This window comes from Ranitomeya variabilis, chromosome 4 (assembly GCF_051348905.1).
Source record: "Ranitomeya variabilis isolate aRanVar5 chromosome 4, aRanVar5.hap1, whole genome shotgun sequence".
NCBI lineage: Eukaryota > Metazoa > Chordata > Amphibia > Anura > Dendrobatidae > Ranitomeya > Ranitomeya variabilis.
The window spans coordinates 460,153,036-460,167,309 of record NC_135235.1 but is presented as its reverse complement, the minus strand read 5'-3'; the positions used below and the strand labels follow the sequence as shown (position 1 = coordinate 460,167,309).

Genomic DNA, 14,274 nt, shown 5'->3' with positions numbered 1-14,274 from the left:
CGTGCAATCGGACAACATTCTGAAAAAACAGAGGAACCAACTCAGAAGAAGAAGGCAACTTGGGCAGAGGAACCAAATGGACCATTTTAGAGAAACGGTCACAGACCACCCAGATGACAGACATCTTCTGGGAAACAGGCAGATCTGAAATAAAATCCATCGAGATGTGTGTCCAAGGCCTCTTAGGAATAGGCAAGGGCAACAGCAGTCCGCTAGCCCGAGAACTACAAGACTTGGCCCGAGCACAAACGTCACATGACTGCACAAAGACTCGCACATCTCGTGACAGAGAAGGCCACCAGAAGGATCTTGCCACCAAATCCCTGGTACCAAAAATTCCGGGATGACCTGCCAATGCAGAAGAATGTACCTCAGAGATGACTCTGCTGGTCCAATCATCCGGAACAAACAGTCTATCAGGCGGACAACGATCCGGTCTATCCGCCTGAAACTCTTGCAAGGACCGCCGCAGATCAGGAGAAACGGCCGACAAAATTACTCCCTCCCTAAGGATACCTGTGGGTTCAGAATTACCAGGAGAGTCCGGGTCAAAACTCCTAGAAAGGGCATCTGCCTTAACATTCTTAGAACCCGGTAGGTATGACACCACAAAATTAAAGCGAGAAAAAAATAAAGACCAGCGCGCCTGTCTAGGATTCAGGCGTCTGGCAGTCTCAAGATAAATCAAATTTTTGTGGTCAGTCAATACCACCACCTGATGTCTAGCCCCCTCGAGCCAATGGCGCCACTCCTCAAACGCCCACTTCATGGCCAAAAGCTCCCGATTCCCAACATCATAATTCCGCTCTGCGGGCGAAAATTTGCGAGAAAAGAAGGCACAAGGCCTAATGACGGAGCAGTCGGAACCTTTCTGCGACAACACTGCCCCAGCTCCGATCTCCGAAGCGTCAACCTCAACCTGAAAAGGCAGATTCACATCAGGCTGACGCAACACAGGGGCAGAGGCAAAACGGCGCTTAAGCTCCTGAAAGGCCTCTACAGCATGAGGGGACCAATTAGCAACATCAGCGCCTTGTCTAGTCAAATCAGTCAGTGGTTTAACGACATCCGAAAAACCAGCAATAAATCGGCGGTAAAAGTTGGCAAAGCCCAAAAATCTCTGAAGACCCTTAAGAGAGGAGGGCTGAGTCCAGTCACAAACAGCTTGCACCTTGACGGGATCCATCTCAATGGAAGAGGGAGAAAAAATATACCCCAAAAAGGAAATTTTCTGGACCCCAAAAACGCACTTAGACCCCTTCACACATAAAGAATTAGACCGCAGAACCTGAAAAACTCTCCTGACCTGCTGGACATGAGAGTCCCAGTCATCAGAAAAAATCAGAATATCATCCAGATATATTATCATAAATCTATCCAGAAAATCGCGGAAAATATCATGCATAAAAGACTGGAAAACTGAAGGGGCATTAGAAAGACCAAAAGGCATGACCAAATACTCAAAGTGGCCCTCGGGCGTATTAAATGCGGTCTTCCACTCATCCCCCTGCCTGATCCGCACCAAATTATACGCCCCACGAAGATCAATTTTAGAGAACCACTTAGCACCCTCTATACGAGCAAACAAATCAGTAAGCAATGGCAATGGGTATTGATACTTAACAGTGATCTTATTCAGAAGCCGATAATCAATACATGGTCTCAAAGAGCCGTCTTTTTTTGAGACAAAGAAAAACCCAGCTCCCAAGGGAGAAGAAGATGGACGAATATGTCCCTTTTCCAAAGACTCCTTTATATATTCCCGCATAGCAGCATGTTCCGGCACAGACAAATTAAACAAACGACCCTTTGGATATTTACAACCCGGTATCAAATCTATGGCACAATCGCACTCACGGTGCGGAGGTAACGACCCAAGCTTGGGTTCGTCAAAGACGTCTTGATAATCAGAGAGGAACTCAGGGACTTCAGAGGGAATGGACGACGAAATAGAAACCAAAGGTACGTCCCCATGAATACCCTTACATCCCCAGCTCAACACAGACATTGCTCTCCAGTCCAAGACTGGGTTGTGAGACTGCAACCATGGCAATCCCAGTACCAAATCGTCATGTAAATTATACAGCACCAGGAAACGAATAATCTCCTGGTGATCCGGATTGATACGCATGGTTACTTGTGTCCAGTATTGTGGTTTATTATTAGCCAATGGGGTGGAGTCAATCCCCTTCAGAGGAATAAGAGTCTCCAAAGGCTCTAAATCAAAACCACAACGATTGGCAAAGGACCAATCCATAAGACTCAGAGCGGCGCCAGAGTCAACATAGGCGTCCGTGGCAATGGATGACAAAGAGCAAATCAGGGTTACAGACAAAATAAACTTAGACTGAATGGTGCTAATGGAAACAGACTTATCAAGCTTCTTTGTACGCCTAGAGCATGCTGATATAACATGAGTAGAATCCCCACAATAGAAACACAATCCATTCTTCCGTCTAAAATTCTGTCGCTCGCTCCTGGACAGAATTCTATCACACTGCATACTTTCTGGCGTCTTTTCCATAGACACCGCCAGATGGTGCACCGGTTTGCGCTCCCGCAGACGCCTATCAATCTGAATAGCCATTGTCATGGACTCATTCAGACCTGCAGGCAAAGGGAACCCCACCATAACATCCTTAACGGCATCAGAGAGACCTTCTCTGAAAGTTGCCGCCAAGGCGCACTCATTCCACTGAGTAAGCACAGACCATTTACGGAAATTTTGGCAGAAAACTTCAGCTTCGTCTTGCCCCTGAGATAGTGCCATCAAAGTTTTTTCTGCCTGAAGTTCCAAATGAGGTTCCTCATAAAGCAAGCCCAAGGCCAGAAAAAACGCATCCACATCGCGTAACGCAGGATCCCCTGCTGGCAATGAGAAGGCCCAATCTTGAGGGTCACCCCTGAGCAAGGAAATCACAATCCTAACCTGCAGAGCAGGGTCTCCAGCTGAACGAGACTTCAGGGACAAATAAAGCTTACAATTATTTCGGAAATTCTGGAAGCTAGCTCTATTCCCTGTGAAGAACTCCGGCAAAGGAATTCTCGGCTCAGATACCGGAGCATGTACCACAAAATCTTGTAAATTTTGTACTTTCGTGATGAGATTATTCAAACCCGCAGTTACACTCTGGAGATCCATTATTGTCAGGTGCACACAGAGCATACAGAGATTAGGAGGAGAGAGAGAGAAAAGACTGCAGCAAGGCAGACTGGAGGAAAAAAAAAAAAAAAAAAAAAAAAAAAAAAAAAATTTCAGCAGACTTCTTATAACTCTCCTTTCTCAACCTGGGTCTTTAACACTTTAGTGGCCGGTCAAACTGTCATGATCTCTGCAGGCAGAGATCATAGCAAGCCTATAGAGGGACAAGCTCTCGGAAGATGGAACTATACTGACCATGAACTAAGCCTGCCGCGCAACTAGAAATAGCCAGGTAGCATTTCCTATTTATCGCTAGATGCCCAGCTCTGGCCTAAGACCTAAATAGCTAGCAGAGGGAAATATAGGACCTGGCTCACCTCTAGAGAAATATTCCAAAGAAGACAGTAGCCCCCCACATATAATGACGGTGAGTTCAGATGAAACAACAAACGCAGCAGGAAAATAGTCTTAGCAAATTTGAGGTCCGCTTACTAGATAGCAGAAGACAGATAGTATACTTTCATGGTCAGCAGAAAAACACTAACAAAACACCATCCAGAGATTACCTTAAACTCTGGCATTAACTCATAACGCCAGAGTAGCAATCCCTGATCAACGAGAGCTTTCCAGACACAGTAACAAAACTTCAGCTGTGAACTGGAACAAATAGGCAAAACAAAACATGGACAAAAGTCCAACTTATCTAGTAGTAGTCTAGAAGCAGGAACAAACACTGAGAGGCATCAGATAACATTGTTGACCGGCAAGAAACCACCAGAGAAATGAGCTTAAATAGCGACACCCACTACTGATGGAATCAGGTGAAACAGGAAAGAGGATGACAAGTCCAATTCCACAAGCGGCCACCGGGGGAGCCCAGAATCCAAATTCACAACAGGCTGGGGAATCAGAGGCCGGAGGTAGGCAGAGGGGCAATGGAATCAGAGACCAGAGGTAGGCAGAGGGGCCTGGGAATCAGAGGCCAGAGGTAGGCAGAAGGGCCGGGGAATCAGAGACTGGAAGCAGACAGCTCAATCTCATACATGATGTCTGAATGGGCCCTTAGCCTAATTCTCTCAGACATACAGTCACAAAACCAGTAGTATGATTCATTGTATACATACATACATACATGCACCAGCCCTGCAAACATTATGGACACAGACAGAAAAGGGCCCCTGTGCAAGGACAATATATGGGCCTTTGGCAGTCTCATAAAAAAGGAGAATCCCACCTGCTTTGAAGGTAGAAGTGGCCCCCTTATCTCTTGGGCCCTAGTGCAGTTGCACAGGTTGCACCAATGATATGTCCGCCCCTGATTACTGATGCTACATATTGCCAGTTGCTCTTTCTAAAAGTTTTAGTGACGTTCTTTTTCTGCATTATTTGTGTGTATATTTAGCCTTTCTTATTTTGGGTGGAAATGTTGGGAATTTCCAATTATCAGTTTTCCACAAAGATTCAACATACAATTGTCATCCCAAGACATACACATGTGGTCAAAATTGTTGGTGCCCCACGTTTAATGACAGCAAAACCCACAATGGTCACAGAAATAACTTGAATCTGACAAAAGTAATAATAAATAAAAAATCTATGAAAATGAACAAATGAAAGTCAGACATTGCTTTTCAACCATGCTTCCACAGAATTAAAAAAAAAATAAAACTCATGAAATAGGCCTGGACAGAAATGATGGTACCCCTGACAAACGGATGTGTTAAAGCACGGTGTGTCCACTAACTAGCATCACAGGTGTCTACAATCTTGGAATCAGTGAGTGGGCCTGTATATAGGGCTACAGATACTCACTGTGCTGTTTGGTGACATGGTGTGCATCACACTAAACATGGACCAGAGGAAGCGAAGGAAAGAGTTGTCTCAGGAGATTAGAAAGAAAATTATAGACAAACATGTTAAAGATAAAAGTTATAAGACCATCTCCAAGCAGCTTGATGTTCCTGTGACTACAGTTGCACATATTATTCCAAAATTTAAGATCCTGACCATGGGACTGTAGCCAACCTCCCTGGATGTGGTCCCAGGAAGTAAATTGATGACAAATCAAAGAGACGGAAAATGGTAATAAAAGAGCCCAGGGTTTTTGTGTGATCAGTATTTTGTGCTCTGCTGCGTTTTTTTGACATTGGGCATGTTAGTACTTTCAGTGTTTTTCCAACGTTTTACACCCATTGACTTGAATGAATGGGGAAAAACGCTGCAAATACGCAAGGTTGACTTTTCTTGCAGCGTATTTGCTGCAGAAAAGTCAAGGACAGCCAGATGTAACATCACACTTGGCTCTGCTACCTCTAGATGGCAGGCTGCATGGTGTGTCCATATAGCCTGTCATCCAGCAGAGTGGACCCAAACCCCATTCACTTGAATGGGGGAACCGACAATACAGTGTTTGACACACTGTCATATGCATGACAGCGCAGCAAACACTCCTTCTGATCGGTGGGGAAATCATCCACGCCGGTCAGAGAGCTGCTGTTCTCACACTGTGAAAAGACAGCGGGAGCGCTCAGCTGTGATCGGAGGTATAAACTTTACCTCCGATCACTGATGTCAGCTGATGGGACTACTGCTCCCATCATCTGATACTTACAGCCGCTAACTACAGTGACAGTAGGAGCGGGCGGCGGATGGGAGCTTTCATCTGCGCTATAAATAATTTTAAAAAAAGCGTGGGTTCCCCCCTATTTTTGATTACCAGCCAGACAAAACTCACAGCTGGGGGCTGCAACCCCCAGATGTCAGCTTCAGCAAGGCTAGTTATCAAGAACAGAGGGGTCCTCACGCTTTTTTATCAACTATTTAAATAAATTCAAGAAAACGGCATGGGGTCCCCCCATTTTTGACAACCAGCCTTGCTGAAGCTCACAGCTAGGGGCCGGTATTCTCAGGCTGGTAAGGGGCCATTGATATAGGCCACCCAGCCAAAAAATAGCAGCCCACAGCTGCCCAGAAAAGGTGCTTTGCCTGGCTCCTCCCACTTGCCCTGTAGGGGTGGCAAGCTGGGTAATGAGGGGTTAATGTCACCTTCCTATTGAAAGGTGACATTAAGCAGGCTTAGTAATGGAGAGGCGTCAATAAGACACCTACCCATTACTAATTCCATAGTAATTAAAGGGTGAAATAAACACACACACACATGCTGAAAAAAGTCTTTAAATGAAATAAAACACCACAAAGTTTTACCATTTTATTATTCTGCCATTCCAAGCCAAGCCATCGATCTTCTGAAATAAAAATAAAATAATAAACCAACGCAAATACTCCCTGATCTGACGCAGTCCAATATAACGAGTGTCCCACGAAGTATCGGGGGGAGATAAAGCTTACAACTGAGAGCGCTGCTAATGCTCAGTAACTAGCGGTGACATCACTGAGCCTGCGCTCAGTAACCTCTGGACCATGAAAAAATGCCAGTGAAGAGGTTACCGCAGGTAATCTATCTATCTATTCTATCTATTCTATCAATCTATCCATTCTATCTGTTCTATCAATCTATCTATTCTATCAATCTATCTATTCTATCTCCTCATTCTAACTATTCATTCTATCTATCTATTCAGTCTATCTACAGGAAGTTGTTTTTTTTTCTCTGTGTGCACTCAACTTTATTGGCATGAACAAAGAGAAAAAAAATGCATGAAGAAAACGCACCAAATACACACCAAGAAACACATCTAAACCTGAGTTTTTTGCGCAGCTTCTTTCCTGCCAAGATGATAAGGCTTTGCTGCAGACAAAAAGCAAAAACACCCTGTGTGAACTTAGCCTAAAGGTGAACTTCAAGCTCAAGGAACACCAGTGTCAGATTGTACCATCTGTCGTTGTATGAGCCAAAGTGGACTTCATGGGAGACGACTAAGGAGGACCCCATTGTTGAAAAAAATCATAAAAAAGCCAGACTGGAATTTGAAAAACTACATGTTGACAAGCCATAAAGCTTCTGGGAGAATGCCTTATGGACAGATGAGACTAAAATGGAACTTTTTGGCAAGGCACATCAGCTCTATGTTCACAGACTGAAAAATGAAGCATATCAAGAAAAGAACACTGTCCCTGCTGTGAAACATGGAGGAGGCTCTGTTATGTTCTGGGGCTGCTTTGCTGCATCTGTCAAAGGGTGTCTAGTATCTGTGCAGGAAAAATAATTTGATCCAGCTCCTGATACGTTAAAGATAAAATTCAAGATTTATTCTTACTCATTTAAAAAGGAAATAACGAAATAACATTTGCCAAAGGATATTTGGAAAAAAGGAGGGGGGGGGGGGGAATATGGGAGGAAAAAGGGCAGATATTCACCACATGTGTTTTGAACAGGACATGTTCTTAGACATGTTGTGAAACGTCTAGAATGTGTGCAGGGTACAATGAAATCTCAAGGCTGTCAAGGGATTCTGGAGAGAAATGTGCTGCCCAGTGTCAGAAAGCTTGGTTTCAGTCGCAGGTCATGGGTCTTGCAACAGGATAATGTCCCAAAACACACAGCTAAAAACACCCAAGAATGGCTAAGAGGAAATCATTGGGCTTTTCTGAAGCGGCCTTCTATGAGCCCTGACCTAAATCCTATTGAACATCTTTGGAAAGAGCTGAAACATGCCATCTGGAAAAGGCAACCTTCAAACACGAGACAACTGGAGCAGTTTGCTCTTGAGGAGTGGGCCAAAATACTTGTCTAGAGGTGCAGAAGTCTCATTGACAGTCACAGGAATTGTTTGATTGCAGTGATTGCCTCAACAGGATGTGCAACAAAATATTACATTAAGGGTACCATCATTTCTGTCCAGGCCTATTTCATGAGTTTTAGTTTTTTTTAAATTCCGTGGAAGCATGGTTGAAAAGCAATGTCTGACTTTCATTTGTTCATTATCATATATCTTTTATTTATTATTACTTTAGTCAGATTCAAGTTATTTCTGTGACCATTGTGGGTTTTTCTGCCATTAAATGAGGGGTAAGAACTATTTTGACCACGTGTGTATTAAGATTGCATGTTGGGGGGCTTGAACTTTATATAGCATTAAAAGTAATTAGTGTAAAATAGAACAAACCTTCTGGATATTTATAGCTGTCTGTTATATCTACCCGTGCATCACTCCCCACAGCTTTGGTGCTGATATTCTTCCCCACCGTTTCAATGTCGGTGTATACTTTCTCCTTGAGATCCTTGTCATAGTACACCCATGTGATACGGTCGGCATTAACTTCTGAGAAAACGAACGGTCCGTCAAAATCAAGGTCAATGTCTCCTTCTTTAATGGCATGGACTGAGGTTGGGCCGCAGCAGTGAACTCCTGCAGAAAACAATGAAATAAATGAGTCTGTGAAAGCAAAATGACATTTTAAATTAAACCCATGTAGGCCATCGTTCCCTAAGAGGACTTATACCTTTTGGTTTCAAAATCTGTGGCTAAATCTCAAGAAAATCTTTATTAAAACTATTATGGAAATTAGATACTAATTGCACCATGAACAGGCGCTCGCTGTCCACCACATATTCAGTCATACAGTGCATCTGGCTTAGCCCCCTACTTACTTCCCCACCTACTGACCATTATGGCTTCACATGGGCCACCGCGCATTTCATCACAGTATTGGTGCATGCTCGACCAACCTTTCTCCCAGTTGGTAATTTCCCTGGTTTGCGCATGCACCGGTACCCTGGTGCAATGCTCTTGTGCTGGTTTTCAGTCAAGATAGATTGGCCAAAGGGAAGTCAGTATGAAGCGGGGGTCAGATGAGGATATGAAAAATTGTCTGATTTTTCATCCATATTGTTATCCGCATTGCTGTTCATGTGTACGTATTTTACGTCTGCGAGACTTCTATGTGACTTTTGTATTTATACACCAACAGTTTAACACCTTCCCGACAGGATGATTTTCCATTTATGTGCTTTTGTTTTTTGTCCCCTTATTTCGAGATCCATAGTTATTTTTCCATCAATGCAGCCATACAAGGCTGTGTGTCCACGTTCAGGATGGCCGGCGGTATCGCCGGAGCGGCAAAGCCGCTCGGCGCTAAGCCCCGCCCCCTTCTGGGACACGATGATGCCGGATGTGCTAATTGTACACATCCGGGATCATCGCCCCCCTCCCATAGGGCCCCGTGTTATGCCTTGCGGGGACGCTGCGTCCCCGCAAGGTGTACGGACATGCTGTGATCTGAAAAGACGCGCAGCATGTCCGGAGTCGCAGGCCCGTCGCGTGCGGGTTTCCACGCATAGTGGACACGGGATTTCAAAAAATCCCCTCCACTATGCTGGTACATCTGGACGCTGCGTGTTTGACGCTGCAGCTCTGCGCAGCATCAAACAAGCAGCGTTTACTGACCGTGGACACACACCCTAAGGGTTTTGTTTTTTTCAGGAAAAGTTGTACTTCTGAATTACACTATCCATTTTATAATGTGATTTTTTTGAAACCTGGAGAAAAATTTAAAGTGCTGCGAAATTGTAAAAAAAGGTCAATTCTGCAATTTTTTTACGTTACTGCATTCATTCTACAGTAAAATGACCTGATAATATGATTGTCAAGGTCAGTACAATTAATACCAAACAGGCATGTTTTTTTTTTTTTATTTCAGAGGTTAAAAAAAATCTGAAATTTGTGAAAAAAAAAAATCTGTTTGTGTCGCTGTTTTGCAAAATCCATAACGTTTTCAATTTTTAGAAGATGGGGCTGTGTGAGGGCTTGTTTTTTAAACCCTGAGATAACATTTTAGTAAATCATACTGGGTATATACTATGTTTTGATCACATGCTACTGCATACGCCATATTTTGCAGTGTTCTGGTGGTTGAAAAGCCTCAATTCTGGGGTATATATATATTTTTCTCATTACAGCATTCACAGATTAAGTTATTTAATTGTATATACCACATATGTATTTTTTTAATGTTTTTTAATTATTTTTTTTAATGAGAGAAAAGGTGTTGATACAAAATGCTATCTATTTTTTTATATTTTTCAAAACATTTTTACTGCCCTTTGTGGTACTTTAACCTGTGATCTTCTGGGTCACGTTATGTAAGTGCCCCTGTCAATCTCTGATATCGCTATTAACAGCAATTGGCCCAGAAGATCACATCAAATAACAAGAAAAAAGTTTAACAGGTTAAGTCACAGGGAGAGCTCCGGCCCATTCGCATTTGATAGAGATAGACAATTGCTGAATAACACTGCTATTATTTGCCAGCAAATATGTGGGCTCAGCTTTCCATTGATGAAAATTAGGGAATTTTGAGTAAATAATTGGGGTGGTCTCATGGCCAGTGTGAACAGTGTGAACAAAGGGCATTTCTCATGGTGGAGCACTATTTATTGAAAGCAAAAGACCTTATCCCATACCTCCACTTAGTTCTTGTGGTGTAGAATCCAGCACTTGCCATCCTCCATAACGTGACCCCAATTCACTTCTAGAGAACCAACTTTCATTCCAAACATGGAAATTCCTTCAGATTACAAAATGTACTAAATATTATTCTTTAAAAAATTACGAAGAAGTTCCTTATATTAGGGCTAAACCTCTAAAATAAAATTAATCAAAGCAATATAAAGACCCCAATACTCATTAGACTAAAGTCATGCAAACCTGCTTATATTTGAGGGACTGGCTGATAATCTTACGCGTAAGGACCTTCAGATTCGCCTCCAAGACATGATAACATGATAAATATCACCACTGTTGGATTTTCAAAGGCCGATCCTTTTGTTCTCTGAGGGATAAACTGCTGAAGGAGTCAGGCAGAAGTTATCTTATAGAGACCACAAACACTCGGCTGAGTTCCTTCGTTGGGGAGTCAATAGCGAGAGCTATTAGCTCAATGACTGTTTTGCCGATAGCTATCTAATTTATATGGGGGCCTCCTTTGATTATGGACAAAAGGGTATTCAGATTGGATAACTCCAATCTGGGCCCTGGTCACCTCATTTGAATACACACACAAAATATACATTTTCTTCAATACTATCAAGTGTTTGTAAACTAATTGTATGGCTCCTCTTAGTGTGATGCCCCTACAAGGACAATTGTTTTTTTTTAATAAATTTCAAAGCTTCAAAGACTTGTTTTAAAATTAGCATCTAATCTTCAACCCCACCTAAATTAGGCAAAGGGACTCCGTCACAATGTTTCTTCTATTTAATCCGACGGCAGCATAAGGTACGGGTTTAGACATTGATTACAGCGATGTGTCTCTTGTTAGGCTGAATGCTGTTATTTAAAGGGAATCTGTCAGCAGGATTGTGCACAGTAACCTACATACAGTGTCAGGTCGGCGCAGTTATACTGATTAAAATGATACCTTGGTTGATGAAATCCGTCTTGTGGTTGTTGTTTAATCTTTATTTTCAGTTTTGAGTTAATGATATGCTCGTGCTCCAGGGCGGCCTGTAGGGGTCTTCATGTGGTGCTCTGATTAGGTATTCATAATACAGACTGCTGACAGATCTCTGATCCCTCACTGACCTGCGCCCTATTTTAGATAATGAATATTATTTACAAATCTTATAAATCTATATATCTTGAAAAAACAAATTCCCTTCTGCAGGCAGGCGACAGCGGTGGCACCTGCGCTGCAGCATGATCACATATGTAATGTGTGTATAATTCATTTTTTTCATGTTATCCTGAAATTCGTAAAAAAAAAAAAAAATCAGTTTAAAAAAAAAAAAAAAAAAAAAAATTTCTTCTCCAAGATGGCGCGGCCAGCACCTGTGCAGTAGCAGCTATCACTGATTGCCAATAGCTACTACTGTGCAGGCACCAGCGGCACCATCTTGCTAGAGAAAAAAAACTCCTCCAAGATGTCACCACTGGCGCCTGCGCAGTAGCAGCTATCGGTGATCGCCAATAGCTGCTACTGTGCAGTTCCGGCGATGCCATTTTCAAACTGATTTTTTGTTTTGAATTTTAGGATAACATGAAAGAAATGAATTATATACACATTACATATGCGATCAGGCTGCAGCGCAGGTGCCACCGCTGGCGTCTGCCTGTTTAAGGGTTTTTTTTTTTTTTCAAGATTTTTATATAACATTCATTATGTTAAATAGGGAGCAGGTTAGTGAGGAATCAGTGACCTGTCAGAAGCCATACTGATGAATACCTAATCAGAGCACCACATGAAGACCCCCCACAGGTCGCTCTGGAGCACGAGCATTAGCACAAAACTGAAAATAAAGATTAAACAACAACCACAAGATGGATTTCATCAACCAAGGTATCATTTTAACCAGTATAACGGCTCCGACCTGACACTGTGTGTAGGTTACTGTGCACAATCCTGCTGACAGGTTCCCTTTAAGAAAAATGAGTGTTTTATATGTAGAAGATTAAAACTACAAGACTACAACTCACATGCATCCTGGTCCAACTCAATAGATGATGTACATAGATAGGTGGGGTGGGGTTAGCTTTTTGAGCTCTACTACATCTTATATTTAAAAAAATGTGATTGTATGGGTGTCTTAAGAACACCGATTCTGTCAACAATGTAGCAGACAAGGCAGCCCATGACCAGACAGGCCCTTCTGGTATTTTCCAGATGGCCAGTCCGGCCCTGGGACCTATGTCACCCAAGCAAAGATGGTCTTTGCTGGGACAGGAATCATTGAGTGACATTTTTTAGTTATGTCAGTGAAGGGCTGTGATTGGCTGCAGCAATCTGGTGACAAGAAAAGTATGCCACTTAAAGCGCTTCCAATTATGTTCCATACCTTTCACCTGGATTAAACAAAGTAGGTTACAACTTCTGTTATTTTTTCACATGCCTCTCCCTTTCAGTACCACTTTAATTTTCTGTCTGCATCCATTGCCAGAGGGACCATAGGAGCTAGTTACATATTGCTTTATGATTGTTCAGCGTATAAGTCCTATCCAGAAATCTCCTGAATAACCCATAGTGGCAACGTCTATGCAGGGAATCCAGATTTTAATAACAGAAAATGGAAGAACTGTATAAAGCATTTGTTTGATGTACAATCCTAATTCCGAAAAATTTGTAACACTGTGTAAAATATAAAGAAAACAACAATGCAATGATTTGGAAATCTTATATATATATTATATTAACAATTTAACATAGAACAAATATCCAGAAGGTGAAGTTTAACCCCTTCATGACCTTGGGATTTTTCGTTTTTCCTTGTTCGTTTTTCACTCCCCTCCTTCCCAGAGCCATAACTTTTTTATTTTTCCGTCAATATGGCCATGTGAGGGCTTATTTTTTGCGGGACGAGTTGTAGTTTTGAATGACATCATTGGTTTTACCATGTCGTGCACTAGAAAACGGGAAAAAAATTCCAAGTGCGGTGAAATTGCAAAAAACTGCAATCCTACACTTGTTTTTTGTTTGGCTTTTTTGCTAGGTTCACTAAATGCTAAAACTGACCTGCCATTATGATTCTCCAGGTCTGTACGAGTTCATAGACACCTAACAAGGCTAGGTTATTTTTTATCTAAGCAGTGAAAAAAAATCCCAAACGTTGCTAAAAAAAAATAAAAAATTTGCGCCATTTTCCGATACCCGTAGCGTCTCCATTTTTCATGATCTTGGGCCGGGTGAGGGCTTATTTTTTGCGTGCCGAGCTGACATTTGTAATGATACCATTTTGGTGCAGATATGTTCTTTTGATCGCCCGTTATTGCATTTTAATGGAATGTCGTGGCGACCAAAAAAACGTAATTCTGGCGTTTTGAATTTTTTTCTCGCTACACCGTTTAGCGATCAGATTAATGCTTTTTTTCATTGATAGATCGGGCGATTCTGAACGCGGCAATACCAAATATGTGTAGGTTTGATTTTTTTTTATTGATTTATTTTGATTGGGGCGAAAGGGGGGTGATTTAAACTTTTATATATTTTTTATTTTTTTCACATTTTTTTAACTTTTTTTTTTACTTTTGCCATGCTTCAATAGCCTCCATGGGAGGCTAGAAGCAGGCACAACATGATCGGCTCTGCTACATAGCAGCGATCTGATGTTCGCTGCTATGTAGCAGAAATGCAGGTGTACTGTGAGCGCCGACCACAGCGTGGCGCTCACAGCTGCCGGGGATCAGTAACCATAGAGGTCTCAAGGACCTCTATGGTTACTATTCTGAAGCATCGCCGAC

The 14,274-nt window shown here is 42.3% G+C and overlaps 1 protein-coding gene across 1 annotated transcript in view; it reads right to left on the bottom strand.

The window, feature by feature from the left end:
* Positions 1-14,274, bottom strand: part of LOC143765200 (protein-glutamine gamma-glutamyltransferase E-like) — a 91,652-nt gene that overhangs the window by 18,262 nt on the left and 59,116 nt on the right. Inside the window, exons 8-9 of the mRNA XM_077251638.1 lie at positions 10,506-10,609; positions 8,209-8,451 (exon numbers count right to left, since the gene is read on the bottom strand). Coding sequence (XP_077107753.1) covers positions 8,209-8,451; positions 10,506-10,609 — 347 coding nt within the window. The remainder of the gene's footprint in view (positions 1-8,208; positions 8,452-10,505; positions 10,610-14,274) is intronic.